This window comes from Tursiops truncatus, chromosome 10 (assembly GCF_011762595.2).
Source record: "Tursiops truncatus isolate mTurTru1 chromosome 10, mTurTru1.mat.Y, whole genome shotgun sequence".
NCBI classification, from domain to species: Eukaryota; Metazoa; Chordata; class Mammalia; order Artiodactyla; family Delphinidae; genus Tursiops; species Tursiops truncatus.
Genome location: NC_047043.1, coordinates 101,322,146 through 101,342,236, shown reverse-complemented (window position 1 = coordinate 101,342,236; position 20,091 = coordinate 101,322,146). Strand labels below are relative to the sequence as shown.

At 53.0% G+C, this 20,091-nt stretch overlaps 1 protein-coding gene across 24 annotated transcripts in view; it reads left to right on the top strand.

The window, feature by feature from the left end:
• The window catches only part of EEFSEC (eukaryotic elongation factor, selenocysteine-tRNA specific), a 207,980-nt gene that overhangs the window by 57,919 nt on the left and 129,970 nt on the right, over positions 1-20,091 (top strand). For all 24 annotated transcript variants that reach the window (XR_012323953.1, XR_004528677.2, XR_004528675.2 and 21 more), the window contains one exon: positions 13,339-13,546. Coding sequence is in view for 5 of the 24 variants with exons in the window: in XM_033865538.2 (XP_033721429.1) it covers positions 13,339-13,546 (208 nt within the window). In the remaining 19 variants the exon portion in view is untranslated. The remainder of the gene's footprint in view (positions 1-13,338; positions 13,547-20,091) is intronic.

The following is a 20,091-nucleotide window of genomic DNA, read 5'->3' as shown; positions in this document are numbered from 1 at the left end:
GGGCTGGGGGTGAGAGGCCCCAGATTGCAGAGCTGGCAGAACCAGGGTTCAAATCCAGGTCTTTGTGACTCAGAGTCTACAACGCAACTCTGGTTATAGTAGTTCTCTGTTCACTAAAGTGATGTCTAGTTACCTCCAGTACATTTAGTTTCCATCATTGTTGTCAGGTGGTGAGAGGGGCGTGAGGTCGAGTGTCCCTCGCTGTGTGCCCCCTTGACCCTTTATAATTGCCCCGTCGCTTCAGACGTGTGGGTGACACAGTGGGCTGCGTGGCCCCTGGGAGCCTTGGGTCGCACAGACGTTGACAGGTTGGGTGAAGTGAGGAAGCACGAGGAGGTTGAGGTGCAGAAGCCAGGAAGGAGCATCTTCAAGGGCTGGACGTGGAAAGGCGTCAGAGGCACAGCAGCAAGCAGGCCTGGACGCCAGCTGGTTCTCAGGGGTGTCCACACTGGAGATGTAGAGGATCCCTCATAAACGGAGACAAGGAACTAGGAAAGGTCTCCTCCAGAAGGTCGAGGTTAAATGGCTGCCCCAGGAGAAGACAGGACGTCCTCCCTGAGACCAAGTGCACTCGCGTCCGCGTCATCTGTGCTACGGAAGCGCTGGTGTCGCACGTGGCCCTGGCCCCACAGTCCGGCCAGCCCCCGGGCACACTCCAGTCACACACTGGGACCTCCCACGGAAAACAGCCCTGGCTGAGGACCAGTCACAGGGCGTATGAGGAAAGTTACCACCGTGCAGAAGAAATCATAGGCACAAGTGCGGACATCCCTGTCCTAGGAACCAGAAACCATGAAACAAATCTGCAAGGGGCTTTAAAATAAGAATGTTTGAAATGTAAATGAAGAAATGGGACACATAGTGAGCTTAGGACATGATGAAAAAGAACCAAAAAGAAATTCTAAATAGTGAAAATACAGTCACTGCCATGTGCTTTCAGATTAAGTAGCTTATTACTGCTTCATGGGAGTTAGTGTACGTAATGTTATTCTTCACGTGCTGTTTTTTAAAAGCCCTTTTTCCCCTGAATGTATAATTTATGCCTATTGAGAATGTGGAAAATAGAGGAAAGTATGAGGGAGAAATAAGAATCTAGTTACTCAGGATAACTCCTCTTGGTATTCTGACATAACCCCTTTCCTAGGAGGGATCCCGCTGCACGTAACGTTTTAGGCGCTGAGCCATGAGCCTGCCCTGTGTCATTAAGCGCTCTTTGACAGCGTGTTTACTGGCCCCGCGGCGCCCCCGGCTTGTCCCACCGCAGTGCCCATCCCTCCCCCCTCGAGGGACCGACGTGCCGTGGACGGTGTCTTCCGCTCTAGCAGCACTCCGGGGGCTTCTGCTGCCTTTCAGACTGTCGCTCAGAGCAGCTGTCACAACGCAGCGCATTCATCAGCAGCGAGTGGGGGACGGATGGAGGGCAGTGGTGTGTGAGCGTGTTTTAGCCTTACTGCTGTATTAATATAATAAGGAATCTGGCTTTTGTCCTGGGATCTTGGGACAGAGCTTCTGAAACCTTGGAATTTCCCTAGTGACCGGAGTGTCCTTACTGTTCCTGGTGGTCCCCTGGACCACACCTGAGTTTATGCTAGAGGAAGACTAGAGACCAGCCATGTGACTAGTGGGCTGGGGCTTTGGGCCAGAGACACCAGCCTGACCTCTTGACCTCTGAGGAGGGCAGAGCGGATCAGTCGAGTTCCGTCTCCCGACCAGTGATTCAGTCATTCGTGCCTAAGTAATGAAACCACCATAAAAACTCTGGACCCAGGGGCTCAGTGGGACTTCGTGGTTGGCGAAGAGATGGATGTGCCAGGAGGGTGATGAGCCCCGATTCCGCAGTAGAGGCCTGTGTTTGTGCCCGCCCAGGTCGTGCCCTGTGTGTCTCTTCCTTTGGCTGGTCCTGATTTGTATCCTTTATAATAGAGCTGGAATCGTAAGTTCAGTGCTTTCCTGAGTTCTGTAGGTGTGGTTTCTTCTTTGGTTTGGCGTCTCTTCTCAAGGGCCTCCTCCTGGGGCGGGGGCAGGAGCGGGGGCAAGGCCCCGGAAGCTGAGGTCACGTGGCTACGAGAGCGCTCTCGTGGGTGGTGGAGGAGCTGGGCCCTGCCGCCTGCTCACTGTGCGTTTGGGCCTGTGGACGGACGTCCCTGACTGAGCTGCTGCCTTTGGAAGATGGAGTCACGGCTGGGCTGTCGTGGGGATGGTGGAGCGGAGCTGTGAGCGTCTGCATGCGGTGCTGGGCACACAGTGCTCGTCATAAGTGGGAGCTTAAGGCCATTGCTGTCTGCCTGGGGGGAGAACGGGGCACGTGGAGTCAGTGCCTGCCCTGCCCTGCTGAAGACCCCATGCCCCCTCCCCTACCCCTGCCGCCATGGAAGCTGGTTGGCGGCCGGCAGACAGCCTGATGGGGCTTTGAAAGGACGAGTGCCAAGCACTTGTCACTCCTTCCCCTGTTCTGTATGTAGGGTGCTGGGTGCAGGGGCCAGGCCTCGTTTTCTTCTCAGTATCCCCATCACTCCCAGCTTCAATCTGAGAGGCCCGCTGTGTGGACGCAAGAGGCCGGCAGAGCTGGTTCTGACTCGTGGGTGTGGAGGAGGTGGGACCCCACTCAGGGTCGGGCCGGGGGCCCAGGGGCCGTGGAGATGCCGTGCCCCAGCGAGCCTGCCGTGAGCACAGAGGAGAGGTTCGAGGTCCTTTCAGGGTAACCATTCACTCCACCTTGAAGGAGACGGGGCCCAGGGAACCTGACGAAGCTAGACCATCGTCAGGGAGCCGCCCGAAGGAGGACACTGGAACCCACTGGGCTAGAGAGGGCCTAACAGACTGTGTCGCCCACGAGGACCCAGCGTCTCCCGTGCCTTGGGTGGCCGCGTGTGCCGCACTCTTGGGAAGATTGGGAACAGCCGTCCCGAGTTGTGGCCATTGAGTCATATCTGGTCCCTGAGCCAGCGGTTGGCACCTCTGGTCATTCCGAGGAGATCTGGCCCCGTCCCCGAGGGTCCAGGGGAACCGAGTGGTCGGCATCCTCTGAGGTGCTGGTGGCTGGGCCTCCGTGGCCTCCTGCTGTGTGCTCGGCCCTGAAAGGCCCTTCCCTCTGCTTTCCGGCCTCCTCCCTCCCTCCGGTTGCTAAATTCCCCTCTTCTGTGCTTGCTCAGCAGGAACTTCACGTCTTACTTTGATGTACTTCACTGCGTTGACCTTGTGGGTTTGTGTGCGTCTCCCCCACGAGACCGTGAGCTCCTTGAGGGCAGGGACTCAGCCACGCTAGTCCCTGAAGGCGGCACTCGGCCCCGGGCGCAGCAGCAGAGGCCGCGGGGGATGGAACCAGACTGTTATTTCGGGCTCCGGGCGGCTGCAGGTTCTGCAGGAGGCATCGTGGCAGTGTAACGCGGGGGGAGAGGTCCCAGGTGATGCCCCCCACCCCCCAGCCAGTGCTCAGGGCGCTCGCACGGTGGCCCTGCCCTGAACGTGCCCTGCCGCTCCCTCTGAAACGCGGCCGCCTGCTCAGTGCCCTCTGTCTCCGTCCAGAAAAACGTCTAATTGTGTCTTGAACTCATTTTCGTTGCTTGCTTCAGTGGCCTCACTTGGCAGCTGAGGCCATATGCTAATTCCACCCTTTTCATAAAGGAATTCTGCTGATTTTACTTACTTTTTATGGTAGATTTCCCCCCTCTTTTCTTCTTTTTTTTCCCCTGTTTCTCCAGTAAACAGTTTCCTGAGGCCACGCTCTCAGGCTCTGCGACCCTGAGCTCTCAGACCGTCTCAGTCGGAGGAGCCCGGCGGGCTTTCCAGCCCCTTTGGCCTGGGCCAGGCAGGGATGCCTGCCGTGGTTTCTCTGCCTCAGACGAGGGGCTCGCCGTGGCCTGGGGCCCTGTCTCTAGAAGAGCCTGTCTGTGTCCAAGGCCACGGCAGCCATCGTCCCTCAGAACAAGCAGAGTGTGGTTTTCCTGTCTTGGTGCCTCGTGAGTGGTGGACCCACCTCTACGGTGGTGGTGGTTGGGAGCGGGGTTCAGAGGGGTCAGGATCTGCGTCCCCACCCTGAGTCTCAGCTTCTTCGTCTCTCAGGGGGACTTGTGAGGGCCCCTCCTCCCCATCGCTGGGGGTCTTCTCCCAGGGGAATGCAGCCCTTGGAGGCCCCTGGACACTGTGTCTGCAGGTCCCAGCCCCCTGGTATTCACAGCGTGCGGTCCTGTCCGTGCTCCCTTCTTCCTTCTGTCTCTGCTTCTGGACAAGCACACGTGCCTCTTTGCAGTGTAGGAGGACGTCACCACTACAGAACAGAGAGGAATCCGTGCATGGCTGGTGCAGGGCCCTGCTCAGTGCTTTAACTGCGTCCCAGCTCTGTTCATTCCCTGTAGGGGCACTCGCTGACCACCGGCTCTGTGCTGCTGCCCGTTGGGGCCTCTGTCCCTGGGGGTAGGCTGCAGGGGCACGGACGAGTCACAGAACAGGGCTGTCCTGGGCAGCGTGGGGACCACGGCACCCCAAGGGAGGGCCGCCTCATCCAGACCACGGAGAGTCGGGAAGATCCCTGGGAGGTGACATCTGAGCTGCAGTTCAAAGTCGGAGGTGCCAGGAGAAGGGACGAGATGGCAGGAGCGCTTCGGTGCGTGGGCTTGTGCCCAGGTCCCAGGGGGAGACAGCAGGGCTGACCGGGAGCTGCGGGGCACATGGCGGGGGGCTGCCCTTCTCTCTGCTCCTCGGGGGAGCTCTGAGCTCTTCCCCACGCAGGGTAACGTGGTGCTTGTGGATCCAGGTCTCTGGGCTGAGCGCCTGCCAGCGACTGGCTCTTTACCTTGGGTGTGATGTAGCTTCTCTGGGCCTCCACGTGTCCATCTGCAGAACGTGGTGTTGATAGTGGTACCTGCTGCCGCTAGACGTTAGCTGTGAAGACAACGCGCGGCGCTCGTGGAAAGGGCTCGTCCCAGGGCCGAGATGAGGAGAGCGTCTGTCCTAGAGGACATTCCGGCCTGGTGCCACTGAGGCTTTCCTGCTTCACCCTTCCAGGAAAATCACCGTCTTAGGTCATCTCAGACTTTCTACCTAGTGGGAGCGTTTTGAGACTCGGTGTGAGAACCGGTGCTTGAAGCTGTAGTGAGAAGACCACCAGAGAGCAGCCGTGTGTCAGCCCCTCCCATCCTGGTAGACAGGCTGTGACAGCTACAGCCTCGGTTCAGAGCATCAGGGCCTGGGGAGCCCTACACGAGGCGCCGGGGAGGGGCGGCTTGCCCCTTGTGGCCTACAGGGACCGGGTCCAAGCTGAGGTTCGTCTGACCACAGACCCGTGGCTTCGTGTCCCCTGCTGTAGCCCAGTGGGACCTGGTGACAGCGGAGAGCCTGCCACCCTTTCCCTCCAGGATGAACTTTCCTGTCCTCACTGAGGCCCAGTGTGGGTCATGGGGGCAGGAGGGGCCGGAGCTCAACAGATGGGTCCCTAAGTGCTTTCCTGATTCACGAGGCCAAAGAGGTGGTTGTTTGTTCTGGTTCCTCCAACCTCTCTTTCTCGAGAAAACTCCCTCCAGAGACCTCACACTGGGAGCTGCAGGCCGGTTTTGGCCAATGGACATGTTTTGTTTGGGCCATACAGTTTAAACATTTTGTTTTGAATTGGTTGTCAACATTTAAAAATTGGCAAATTTCATACAGTGGTCCAGATTTTTGGCTTCTCTTGAAAAACCAGAAGATCTGACAACTCCAGGCCCACATTCCTTTCTGGCTATGTGGGCTGGAGCTGAGGGGGGACTGTCCCCTCCAGCCAGGGCCCAGGAACGGCTGCGGCGTCTAGACTTGCGCCTCGTCTCGCGCCAGGCGTGCCGCTCAGTTGAGGACCCACCAGGTCCTGCGGGTGTTCACGTCTGCCCTCCTGGGCCGTGAGGTTTGCACGTGGGATCTGGGAGCCCCACGCTGCCCTGTAGGTGACAGGAGATCTTGTTTGCAGACGGGTGAGGGTGAGGCTCAGAGACCCGCTCTCCCCGGACAGGCAGGGCGGGGGGCTGAGGTGGGAGGCAGTGTGTCCCCCCCACATCCCGTCCCTGTTCTCACGTGGCCTGTGTCTGCAGGCGTTTCCCCTCACACCTCTGCACGGGGAGCGAAGGCATGTGGGCCCTGAACCCAGGGCACGGTTCCTCCTTGGGATCACGGGCTGCTGCCTTCAGGAGAATCCTCTGTGGTGCCACTTCAGGGAGGAGGCCTGGTGGAAGGACAAGGGGCCTCAGGTCAGGCGGAGCCTGGCTCTGCTCCCGGCTCCACTACCTTGGTCCAGCTGCTGCGGCAGTTGTGCCTCCTGGATGCCTCCCCTTCCCCGTCCCCTCTCCCTCTCCGCTCCCCTCTCCCTCCCCTCTCACTTAGTGAGTGCCGACTGTGTACTGAGTACTGTTAGGTGCTGTTCTGAGCCCCAGGTGGCTCTTGCAGAGATGGGCTGTTGGCTGCACCTTGACCAGCCACGTTGAGACCCTTGATCATTGCAGCCGCTGTTCAGAGCGGTGAGGCTTTCGTGCTCATTCTCGCAATGGAGCTCACACTGACAGGGCCCTGGGCTTGCAGCGTTTTAGTGAAAAACACTGACTTAAAAGTAGCATTTTCACCCAGGCCCCTTGTGAAAGCATGGGGAGGACCTGGGTCGGACGGGACCTCCTGCCCTGTGGGTCCCAAGGCTGTGTGAGGCCCACCACACAGCCTTGGAAAAGGTTCGTAGTGGCTTTATCTCCATTCTGTAGATGAAGAAATGGCCCAGAGTGCTTAGCTGCTCCATGGAGCCGAGGCGCAGACTCGCCACCGTGGGGCCTGACCACGGCCTCTGTCCCCGAATCTGACCGGACACCGCGTGTCCAGGGACCACGTGACAGAGATTCAGGAGTTCTCTGTCCCGGGAAGTCCTGTCGGTCCTGGTTGGTCGGCAAGTCCGAATGTTTACTCGGTCCTGCTGGGGAGACGCCCTGGTTCTGTTCTGAGGTCCTCGTGCCCGCAGATGACCACAGGGTAGGCCTCCAGGGTGAGGTTGTCAGGGCCCCAGACGTCCCTGGTGGTGAAGGGGCTGCGGGCGCACGTTCCCGCACCCTCCTCTCAGTGTTTGTCCAGAAGGAGCTCCTGCATCCATATTTGGTGATCTGTCTCTCTCCCCAGCCCCCTACAAGGTGTCTGCCAAAACCCTGTATAATTCGTATCATCTCCCAAGCTGTTATAGTATATGAGGACAGAGAATAATTTAGTTATTTTTGAAAAAAGATTCTTAGCAAAGGTAAAAAAGGGGGGGGGGGAGTTTTCATACTCACTGCATGAAATAGACAATATTTCCTGAGACAGGAGATACGAGCCTCAAAGAATTTAAAATAAAACATTCATTTTATTATTTTTTTAAAGAAGGAAAACGAAAAAAAAAAAAAGTAGAATAGTCAGTCTTTTTATCCTAAGTACAGATGAAATTGATTAAACCTTAAAGACTGGCCTCCGCACACCCGGTTTATTAATTGAAGAATTTCCTCTTACCCAGAATGGGAAGTTCACATTAAACCGAGCTGGCCCCTGAGTGGCAGTGACACTTGAGAGCTGAACGTTTTCCACAATCCTATTTTCTCTTCGGAGCTAGAGGAAATCCTAAAATGGTTAAAGGGGGGAGGGGGATGGGGGAGAGAGCAGAAACCGTACATTTTAAGGAAGGCTTCTTTCATTTCCCTGTAAAGCATGAAATCAAATTATAGCTCATGGGCCACAATTATTTTATTTCTACATTTCAAATTCCATTTTCTGCTCCTTTTCGCTGCTCTTGAACAGGAGTTGTACTGTTGTGCAAAGTCAGCTAAAAAGATTACCCCAGATAGACTACGACACAGTAGCTTAAGGAAGCAGGGGCAGGACTCCCTGGCTCGTGAGAGCCCGTGGCCCTGGAGCCCACACGTACACCTCCATCTCCTCCGTCCGGGAAGGAGTGGCGGCTGACCCGCTTCGGCCCCTCTGCCCTGAGGAAGCGTGGACACCTCTGCTCTTCCTGTGCGCCCCTCCGAGGAGGCCGCTGTGAGCGGTGTATGTACTCTGTCCGGTGCTTCCAGGGCGGCCAGGAGAGATGGTGTGAGGCCATGCCTGGCGCCCGGTAACACTCCTCCCTGGTGGGGTCAAAGGTCATGCCTTTCCCAGTTCTCATCCAGTCCCCCTATTTTGTCGAAGAGAGAGACTCGATCTAGGGCTAGTGTGCCTTTTACCGGCTCTGGCTGATCCCTTAATATCAGAGCAGGCCTGGGGCTCAGTTTCAACTCGAGTTAACATCGACAGCAGTGCGTTCCGTTGTTTTGCTTTGTTGTTTTATTTATCTTCTCTGTTAACTTCTACTTACAGCACACTTAATGCATTTACTGTCATGTAAAGTTCTTTTTAACGTAAATGCATTTGAGTTCAAAAAAAGGACTTGATTTAAACACACATAGCTCAGTAGTGGTAGTAGTAGTGTCCATGGGCGTGGCAGGTCCACGGGTGGGGAATCCGGGTAACTCGGACTCCCTCCCTGAAGTAGGACACGCCAGCTCTCCAGACCCCCAGCGGAGAGCTCCAGCCGTCCAGCCCCATCTTTACCTGCCCTGCCTCTCAGGAGGTTGTCGTAAAGATCCAGCCAAAGTCCTTCATGCTTCCATTCAAGACCACGTCGGCCACATGGCCCGTCCTTCCGAACGGGGCCCCAGCCGCTGCCCAGCCTCCACCCGCACAGTCGTCACCCCGCTCCGCCAGACGCCAGCATCGGGGCTGGCTGTGGCGTCTCGCACCCCTCCCCGCCGTGCGCTGACTCCCGCTCCTCCGCTGAGACCCCCCCACACACACACTGCGGCTCACAGACCAAGGCCTGGGTTTTCGGTCTGTGTTCGCAGCCTCCAGCACAAGACACAGCTCGGGCACAGCGTCATTGATCTCTGTTGGACCGAGTGAGCAGACTGTAGCTTCCCCACCTCCTCCACTTGGTGGACCAAGAGTCCAGTCCTGACGCTGAGATTCCAGTCCCTGCTGGTGTATAGAACTACCTGAGTGCCTTGTCTTGGCCCGCAAGCTGGAGGGGAAGGCTTGTGTTCTCTCCCCATCTGCCCACTCACTTGTGATGCCTGCTGGGATCCCGGGAATGGGAGATAAAACTGAACTAACAGGCCCAGAACGATGCATGCAGACGGGACCCAAACACTCAGGGGCCGTGGGGCTTCATCTGCAGCCTCAGTCTGGCGCCCACATGCTACCTCTGCCGCAGGAGCCCCGCTGCCGCGCAGCTGACATCAGGGACTTCTGAGGGGTCCAGAGGTCACGGCGACTCGACTGACCCACTGGGAACCGGGTCAGCACCAGGCACCACCCGCGACTGACCCCACTGGAGACCCGGGTCAGCTCCAGGCACCACCAGCGCCTGGCAGTAACCCTCGGTCAGTCTGTTTCTCCATCAGACTTTGATCAGGCGACAGGAAGTGACATAACTGGCCCGTCTTGTCTTTTTCAGAATCCCTAGTATTTCCCCAGAATGAATCAAACAGTGTCCTTCCCGATTCCCACGAACCCAGGGTAGGAAATCATTCTGAGACTAGAGGGGCAGAGTGAGCGAGTGGGTGGGAAACACAAGGCAACAACTTGTAGCTCACAAATGACCCTCTATATTTCTCAGTCTATCAGAGCTTTTCATCTAGTTGTACTGACTACAGAATCCTTTAAAGGTTTGCAGAATAATTATAACAGGGTTAGAGTTTCTCAGTACTTTAAAAAATTACAATTTCCAATTCTGTAGATTATATATCTTAATCATTTCAGAAATAAAAATAAAGGAAAACTTAGAAAGGTCAGCATTTAACAAGTTATCTGTGAGATGCAACTTTCCTTCTGGGACTAAAGGGGGAAAAATGCGTTCAGGGAAAAGAAGTTTTCTGCTGGAGAGACTGAATATAAAACTTTAAACATTTTAGCAAATCAGATATTTAACCCAAATTTGATTTTTAATCAGAAGCTATGGGCATCCTAAAAAAGGGGAAATAATATCAAATTTGAAATAAAGAAAAAACGAAATTTAACTGGTGACATTAAGTATTCACTGAGCGGTGCAAATGCACCGTTATCGACAACGTAAACCGCAGTGGAACTTGATATCCTGCTATCATCACGGCCATTTCCCAGTACACCGACTCCCCGAGTGCGGCGGCCTCCTCAGTCTGTGCGTGGGGACTCGCGGGCGGAGTCGCCGGAGGGGACACATGCAGGGCTGTGGGAAGCGCCTCGGGCACAGGGGCCTCCAGGAAGTGCGCTGCTGGGATGGTTCTTCCTGGCGGAGGAGGGAGAGGAGTTACCGCCACATGGAACAAACACTGCCAGCCCCCAAATCCAGCAGACCCAGGAGGCCCCCACAGGGACCTTGGGAAGTGCCAGCCAGTGGCCTGGAGCACCGTGTCCCCCAGTACGCAGGCGATCCTGCAAAGGGGGCTCCCCCACAAGCATCCTGCTGAATTCCCCCAGACCAGCAGGGAGCCGCCTGAGCGGGACCACCTGGGCAGGACTGGACATCTCCCCTGGTCACCCAGGTGCCACGATGCACTAGCTGCGAAGCCTGGCTTCCTCTTCTCTGGGAGAATGAGGAGCTACACCAAACGGACCAGGAGGAGAGCAAGCTTCAGGCGCCCCGGATCCCGTAGGTGACGAGCTGACCCAGCATCCAGCAGGACCAGCGTGCCGCCCCGCTGGCAGGGAACCCCAAAGTGGCTGCCTAACCCAAGTGACCGGCACACGGGTCGGGAGCCGAGCCCGGTCTCGGGACTGCACACGGCTGGCTGCAGACAGGTGGGCCCTGGAAGGGGCGCTGCGCAGCCTGCACGAACTGCCCACACTCACAACCAGGAAGGGTCGTGTAAAAATACTTTACAGGTCGGCAGATGTGGCAACACCGGGCCTGCACCTGACGTGGCCGAGGAGCACTTTCGCCCGGGGCCCCGCAGCTCCCCGTTGCCCCTCCTCTGGCATTTGTACTGCCCGCCTGGCTCCTGACAGCAGGTCAGCTCGTGACTTCTGCCTGATGTGCGTCAGCTCTGACCCTCACCACAACCCCGCGAGGAGGAGACCCTCCCGTGCTAATAGAGAGAACTCTGAGGTCAGGTCACACGACAGTGAGCAGCAAAGGCAGGGCTAGAACTCGGAGCTGTCTGAATTCAAATGTCTGCTTTTTCTATTGCCAGCTGCCTCTTGGCCGGAATCCTGCATTCCTGAGTCTCTGGGGACCCTACGGCGTCCCGAAGAGCAGGTGGGAAAGGGCCCGAGGACGGGAAGAGGAAGGGGAGTGGACAAGGTGCAAAGGCAAACGGCCAGTGTCCTCAGGACAGCCCTGAGCCCGGGCACAGCCCCTCACCACCACCCGGAGAGCCCAGGACAACAGGGCAGGGTCGGCAGAGGAGGGACAGGAGAACAACAAAGAGAGCCGTGTCAGACACAAGGAAAAACTAAGCAGCCGAGGACAGGACAGGAGACAGAGACGTGCTGCAGCCCTGCCGAAAGGAAGAAAAGCCCAAACCCAAGAAGTGCCGGAGACTTGCAACAGAACACCCGCAGCGCTGAGTGGGGAGGGGGCTGGCCGAGAGCGCAGGGTGCGTGGTCCAGAGTCCTGGGTACCCACCCTGTCCAGGTCCGTAAACGGGGGAAAGCACGAAACTGTGACTCAGGGACGATGAGGGGTAGCCGTCCAGATAAAACTCAAGTTAGATCTCCATCTTGCACTTCACATCAAAATCCAGTCTAAATGGATTGAGGTTGGAAACATAGACATTTAAAACTGTAAAAGTACTGGAAGAAAGCACATGACTAAATATATATAATCTTAAAAGTAAAAAAATACCTAGGTAAGATAGCAAACCCAGAAACAAGAGAGAAAGACAGAAAGACTGACCATTTCAACATAAAAGTCAGACATTTCTGCATGGGAAAAAGAAGTCATAAAAGCCAAAGATAAGTGGGGAGAGAAGCCTAACATGCGCCTTCCCCTCAGAGGATGTGCTCCTCAATGTTTAAAAAGTTCCTTTAGATTGGCAACAAAGAGCAACACGCCAATGGGAGTGGGAAGCAGTAGCAACAGTGCCCATGCAGCACCCCAGCACCTCCTCTTGGCTCCTCAGTGTTTAAAAAGTTTCTGTAAATTGGCAACAGGGACTTCCCCCTGTGGTCCAGCGGCTTAGACGCCGTACTCCCGATGCAGGGGGCCCCAGTTCGATCCCTGGTCAGGGAACTAGATCGCGCATGCATGCCGCAGCTAAAGACCTGGCGCAGCCAAATAAATAAATAGAATATGGAAAAAGTAGATTAAATGAATAAATAAATAAATTGGCAACAAAGAGCAACAATCCACTTGGAAGGAGACATGGTATTAAAGGTGCCCGTGCACGCACCCTCAGCACCTACTCTTGGCTTCGTTAAGTTGGCAACAACGAGCAACAATCCAGTCAGAAGGGAAAGCAGTATCAATGGCAACCCTCTGGCCTCCATCCCACCCTTGCAGGGCAGTCGGGGAGGCCAGGTCAGAAGCAAACAGTGCACGGTGCATGAGTTTCACGGACAGGTGGAGGGTGCTAAGTGTCCTGGGGAAACAGGGCAGGAAAAGAAGGCTCGGAACGTATGGGAGGCGGGCGGGCTGCAGCCGTGATCGAGCTGTCCGGATGGATCTCACTGAGAGGAGATATTTGAGCCAGGACTCAGAGAGGGCCGGCAGTTAACCCCTCGACAAGCGGGCCGGGCAGGGGGAGGGGCTGGGGCAGAGGGCTTGCAGGGTGGCAGGGGTCCAAGGACCAACAGGGCGGCCAGGTGGCTGGGGGGCGTCAGACAGGAAGCAAGCAACTCACATCAGAGTGAGATGCCCTCCTCGCCCACAGCAGGAGGCAGCGTGAGTGCCCTCCTCGCCCACAGCAGGAGGCAGCGTGAGTGCCCTCCTCGCCCACAGCAAGAGGCAGCGTGAGTGCCCTCCTCGCCCACAGCAGGAGGCAGCTTGAGACTACACCGAGACCTGGTTTTCACCTAGCGGGCTGACAAAATGACGCTGGGCACAAGGAAAGGAGCTTCTGTGCAGGGAGTCCTCGCGCTGCCAGCCCCATTACACGCACGGGCTCCTGGAGCCCCTAGCAAGCCTGCCGGGCTGCCCATGTAGAGATGAGGGGCATCAGGTCTCAGAACTGGGAGGGGGCCAGCGTTCACGGTCGAGAGACTCCCCTGCCTGGTGCTGGGAGGTCATGGTTGTCGTTCACAGCCCGACACCCCCGACTTTATCTTGGCTCGTTTTGCTGGACCTAGGGCATCGGGCAACTTTCTGCAGAGTCAGCTGCCCTGTTTTCTCCCTAACCTTGTCCTCTCTTCTCCCAGGGGCCCAGATCATCGATCTGATGATGCTGGTCATTGACGTGACCAAGGGGATGCAGACCCAGTCGGCTGAGTGCCTTGTGATTGGGCAGATCGCCTGCCAGAAGCTGGTCGTGGTGCTGAACAAGACAGACCTCCTACCCGAAGGGAAGAGACAGGCGGCCATTGATAAGATGACCAAGAAGATGCAGAAGACCCTAGAGAACACCAAGTAGGTTTGCTGATGAGAGGGCGTCGGGGCGCACCTGCTTCCGCCGACCCGGATGGGGCAGGCAGGGTCCCGCCGGGCGCTTGCTCGCATCCCGGGTGGAGGCTGCAGTGCTGTTGCAAGAGGCCAGAAGAGCCAGGAGCACAAAGAAGCCACAAGTGGGTCATAGGAAGGGCGGTCCAGCTCTGCACCGCGTTCGGAATCCCAGGCTGCCGGTGTCTTGCCGGCTCGCCGCCGTGGGGTGTATCCTGCGGGAGCAGTCAGAGCCGGGCACCGCCCAGACAGGTCCGGGTGTCAGCCCCACGCCCCCCGCACCCCTCCCCATCCTGTCGGTGAGGACTCAGTCCTGCCTGCTTACCACCCACTTAGCTGCACCTCGGTTATCGAAAGGGAGAGGTGCGTTTGGGTGAAGAGCGGATATCTGTCCCAGAGGCTTATAAAGTCGGACGGATGGATGGACCAGTGGATGGATGGATGGAGAGGACACAGAGAAAGGCCAGATCACATGGCCTGTAGTATTTCATGCCAAGGGGTTATGATTTCATCTTGTGGGAAGTAGGGGCAGGGGGGGTGGGGGGAGTCCAGGGGGCAGCAGGGAGCCGACAGGGAGAGGACAGCAGGGCGGCCCGGGAGGTCTAGAGCAGGAGGCCCTCCAGCCCTGTCGAGCTCCTGCCGCTTACCGTGGAGGTCTGCGGGGGCAGGAGGGTGACGGTGCTCCCGGGCAGGGCGTGGGGGAGGGGTGTGGGGACCGCGGGGCAGAAAGCCACCTGGGCACTCGGGCGGCCATGGGCATGACTTGTTCCCACGTGGTCAGGAAAACGAGAAGGCACTCTGCTGAGCACACGGTGTCGGCAAACCTTGCTTTATCGGCTCCTCTCCTCCCCCCCCGGGCCAGCGCCTTTTGATCGATACTAAATAGCAGTCACTGGGCGACAGGGCTGCTTCCTCTTTGCTCCGCAGCCCGAGACAATATCCTGCCTCGGCCACCTCTCCTTCTCCTGCCTGTGGAGGGCACGCAAGTGGAAATGGTTTTGTTTCCCCGTCATAAAGATTGATATGCCTTCCCATTTATGATTTTTTTTTCAGATCTAACACCTGCAGCTCTCCCTCAGAATTCTCAAGTTGGTTAAATTAAAGCTTCAGCCCTGAGAATGGGCCAAATATGTCATAAAAGATTTCCTAGTGCTGCTTTTGTTAGCAAAATTCATCAATCTGATAAAATCGACACATTTAGATAAGTGTTGCATAAGAATTCAGACTTTGTTATTCCCAGCGGAAGTGGATATGAGACTGTAAAAAGGAAGATAAAAAATTATATCTTCTTTTTAGTGAGTTATTTGATCTCCCTGCCGTTTTATTTACTTGTCAGAAAGGGGAGACCAGGTCCTTTGGACTCCTGCATAAAAGCCCAGCACAATGTCAGTGTCATTTGCTATAAACGAGACCTTCTGGGAAGGGCTTAGGATACTATCAAGGGTAAATTAATATCAACTATTTCGATTAGTTAAATTTAAGGAAAATTCTCACTTATGTGTTTAAATTACTATTCCTATTTTAATTTATTGGTTGAAGGTCAAATCACAGCGTTTCTCACACATTCAGAGGATATGGGCCACCGAAGGGCCTTTGACACCTCTGCTCTCCTCATTCAGCACGCACTGGGCTGGAAAAGCTCCAGTAAGGAAAGCTCAGTGGGCCGATGGGCCCGGGCCAGCCAAGGCAGTCACCTCTTAGGAGAACTTAGCTGTTACCTCCGTGCAGCGAGAACTTCTTTAAATCATTTTAAAAGTGACGATTTCCTTTTCTTATGGTGCCTTGTTAGGTAAATCCTTTGTAAATGCTGGTCCAAATGCGAAGAAACTTTCTATCTAGAAAGGAGAAATTTAGACTGCTGAGCTATGTACGTATCAAAACCTAAGAAGTGTTAAAAAAACAAAACTTTTTTTTTCCCTATCCAAAGAGTCATCGAAAGAACCTTTGGAAAATAGAGAAAAGGAGTTAAAAGAAAGTGGAGACCACCCAAAGGTTTCTCAGAAGAGCAGCTACTGACCTTTTGGTTTACTCCATTCCTGTCTTTTCACCGTGCATAGTATCACCCCCACCCTTTCTTCCACATTCAAAAAATCGTAGTAAAATATACACAACATAATGTTTATTATTTTATCCATCTGTAAAGTTACAATTAAGTGGCATAAATACCTTCACAAAGCTGTGTGCCCATCACCACTGTCTGTAACCTAATCCTTTTTCATGATCCCCAACATAAACTCTGTCCCCACTGACCAGTCACTCCTCCCCGCTCCTCCCCCAGGCCCTGGTAACCTCTGTTCTGCTTTCTGTCTCTGTGACTTTGACTGTTCTGGGGACCTCATATAAATGGAATCATGCAGTATTTGGCCTTCTGTGTCTGGTTTGTTTCACTTAGCGTAATGCATCCGTGTTGTAGCGTGTGTCAGAATCCCACTCCTTTTTATAGCCAGATAGTATTCTATTGTGTGTATAGGCCGTATTTTGCTTATCCATCCATCTCTTGATGGACACTTGGGTTGTTTTCTTTTGGCTGTTGTGAATGATGCTTCTATGAACATTGGTGTACAAATATCTATTCCAGTCCCTGCTCCAGTTCCTTTGGGTGTGTACCTAGGAGTGGGATTCCTGGATCACATGGTGGTTCTACGTTGAACTTTGGAGGAGCCTCCATACTGTTTTCCATGGCGGCCGCACCGTTTTCTGTCCCCATCAGCAGTGCCTCAGGGCTCCGATTTCTCTGCATCCTCGCCAGCACTTGTTGTTTTCCTTTTTTCTCATAGCCATCCTAGTAGGTATGAGGTGGTACCTCATTGTGGTCTGGGTGCGTTTTCCTAGTGACTGATGTTGAGCATCTCTTCATGTGCTTATTGGCTACCGCATGTCTTCTTTGGAGAAACGGCTATCAAGTCCTTTGCCCATTTTTTAGTCACGTTGTTTTTGTTCTTGAGCTGAAGGAGTTCTTTATCTATTCTGGACATTAATCCCTTGTCAGATTTGCAAATGTTTTCTTCCATTCTGTACGTTGTCTTTTCACTTTCTTGACAGTATTCCTTGATGCACAAAAGTTTTAAATTTTGATAAAATCCAATCTTTTTTCTTTTGTTTCTTTCTTTTCTTTTCTTTTCTTTTTTTGCCTGTGCTTTTGGTGTCATAGTCCTGAAATTATTGCCAAATTCAACGTCGTGAAGATTTTCCCCAATTTTTTTCCTAAGAATTTTACTGTGTTAGCTCTTAAGTTTAGGTCTTTGATCCATTTTTAGTTATTTTTTATGTATGGTATATGTTAAAGGCCCACCTCCATTCATCTGAGGATATCCAGTTTTCCTAGCACCATTTGTGGAAGACTGTCCTTTTCCCTTTTGTCCTTGTCAAAAATCAATTGACCAAATATACGTGGGTTCCACTGGTCTCTGTCTGTCCTTATGCCAGTTCTGCGCTGTTTCACTTACTGTCCCTTTGGGGAAAGTTTCCATCGGGAAGCTGAGTCCTCCAACTTTCTGCTTCTTTTTCAAGATTATTTTGGCCATTTGGGCTCCTTGCAGTTCCCTCCCATTGGAATGTGAGGATCTACTTTTCCATTCCAGCTTAGAAAGTGACGGTTGGAATTTTAATAGGGACTGCATTGAATCTGTAGATGGTTTTAGGTAGCATGGACATCGTAACAGGAGTAAGTCTTCCGATTCATTGACACAGATGTCTTTCTATTTATTTAGATTTTTAAAAATTTCTTTTATACAGGTTTTGTAGTTTTTGGTGTACAAACCTTACATGTCCTTGGTTAAATTTATTCCTAAGTGTTTAATTCTTTTAGATGCTATTATAAGGTCAACTTTGCTGAATTCAATTCCCCCTCTTTAAACGTATAATTGTAATCATGAAGTATTTACATTTTTGATTTCTGCTTTTATTACTTAACATTATATAGAGCAGTTCTTCATGTAACCATCACCCTGTTCCTGACCCTTTGAAATGGCTTAAGTTTTCCTTCTTGTAAATAAATAGTCCTGGGTGAACATCTTTGACCATCATTAAACTTTGTCTGTATTTTCGGTTTTTCCTCTTGAGAGAGCCCCAGGTATGGGGTCACTAGGTCAAAGGGAAGGAGCCCTTCAGAACCTTTTGTGCATCTCTGTGTTCTTTTCCATTTTACACAGGTGCCAGCGGTGAGCTCTAGTATCTAATTTAAAAATATATATGGGGACTTCCCTCGCGGTCCAGTGATTAGGACTTTGCCTTCCAATGCAGGGGGTGCGGGTTCAATCCCTGGTTGGGGAGCTAAGATCCCACATGCCTCACGGCCAGAAAACCAAAAGATAGAACAGAAGCAGTATTGTAACAAATTCAATGAAGACTTTAAAAAAATATTTAAAAAAACACATATTTGAAACATTTAGGATAGAATGTTGTTTTACTCTTGTTATAATATGTGATTCTTTAATTACTGGTAAGACTGAACATTTTTCCTTAAGTGTATTAAGTAGTTGTGTTTTTGTGTGTTTAATTTGCGCCCATGTGTTTTGTCTATTTGCCTCGTGATTTTTAATGCTTCTCTTTTTGGTATTCAGGAGTGTTTAATATTAATAAGGATGTTGTTATTAATTAACCCTTTGTCTATCATACTTCCTACAAATAAGTCTTTTGCATTTGTTGTTTGTCTTTCTGTTTTAGTTTTTTTTTTTTAACATGCAGAAGTTTCCAATTTTTATGTAGTCAAGTTCTTTGGTTTTCTTTGTGATTTCTTTATCTCTGAAAGCATTTAAAATTACTCTTGCATAAGCATTTATCCATGTTAACAGAAATAAAAAGAGAAGATGAAAAGGTACCCACAGTCTTCCCAACGCGGCGAATTAAAGTGTGTTTTCCCTCGGAGCCCTGTCAGTCTTTCCCACCTGTGTGTAGCTTGAGGTAGTTGTTATTACAGCCTTGACGTTGTTCTGTGTTCTAGGCTTTTTTGTTTATCTTTCCACTAAACGTTATTGTCTCACAGCACCCTGGGTGCATCTTTCTCCCAGACTCCCTCTGTGTCTCCTCCTGCCTTTAAACCCTTTCTTTTCCCTTGTTTATGTTTTAGCCACGGCCGTCTGCTTAGTGCCCACCTTCTCCCCGGGACTGGGTAGGATGTCAAATCCACGTGACCTGGCTCCTGCCAGCGGGCTCCTACAAGGTGTGCATTCCGTACCTGCTCTACGGCTGACTCACTTTCTCTCTCAGCGTTGGTATTTCTTCCTCTGTAAAGTGGGAGCTGGTAAGTCCAGCCTCACGGTGTTTATTATGAGGGAGCGTTTGACATTGGGGCCTGGCACATTGTAGGGGCTTAGTAACAACAGCTGTAACGTGCGGAGCACCTACCGCGTGCGTGGCCCTGTACTAGGGCTTTCCTGAGTGCAATCAGTCAGATGCTCACAGTTACCCCAGGCTTTTGTATCTGGCTTGACTGGTGAGAAAAATAAGGCATAATAAGTATCGCTGGTTTTTTTTAGTATCACTATTTTGAATTCTCTTCCAAACCTAAAACATAGACTCTCTTTGTTTACATCTTTTACACGAGTTACACACTCACAGATTCATGTGCACTTTTTTTTTTTTTTTTTTTTTTTTTTTACTGATGTGAGTTGTTTTTGTATGTTGATGAAGGTCAGCCTGCATGCACAGTCAGCAGGTCTGGGCCCGGCTCGCGCCATGAGGTACCACAGCTGCGCAGGGAGTGGGGTGGGTTGGGCGGGGAGGGGCGCTGGGAACAGGAGGCGCCCTCGGCTGTGCTCTGGGTCAGCCCCCACCTGGGCTGTGGGGCTGTGCTCAGCGCTCTTCCTGACATCTCTGGCTGGAGCCCCTTGTGTTCCTAGAGCCCAGACAGCAGCCTAGGTCTGGAACCCAGGCAGGAGGGGCCTCTTGTCCCCCGGGGGCTGCCAGCAGCCAGGATGCCCCATTGTGTGGCGTGCTCAGGAAACCAACAAGGCCAGCTTCTCTGGAGCCTGGGAAAGGGCCAGACACCCAGCCCGAAACACATTTATGTTTTGTTACAATACGTTGCCCAAAAGGGTTTGGATAAACAATAATTGAATTTCCGAAAGCTTTATGGTTAATCGCTGGAATTCTCAGCGCATGCTTTTCCCCTTCTGCGGCCCTGGGCCTGGGGCTCAGAGGGCAGGCAGAGACGTGCGCGTGGGACGGGCCTTGGCTCAGGGCGGGTCCTGGCTCACTGACTCCGAGGCCTGAGCCCCCGCTTCAGTCTAAGGGTGGGCTCTTCCAGGGAAATGCCAGAGAGGAAAAAAAATGACATTTCTCTGGGAAAGGGGCTTTGATGGAGCTCAGACACATTCTGCCGCTTTCAGTGGCTGTCAAGCCGCTGTTTCCACTCTGAATACAGACTCCAGTTATTAAGGCTACTGCGGAGCTGGGGAGGGGTGGATAGGAATAAAGCAAGTAAAAATGCCACCAAGTTCCCTTATTCTTACTGAGATTCAGCTGTTTTCCTTGACTAAACATTCCATAGATTGCTGCAAGGCTTTGGTTAATTT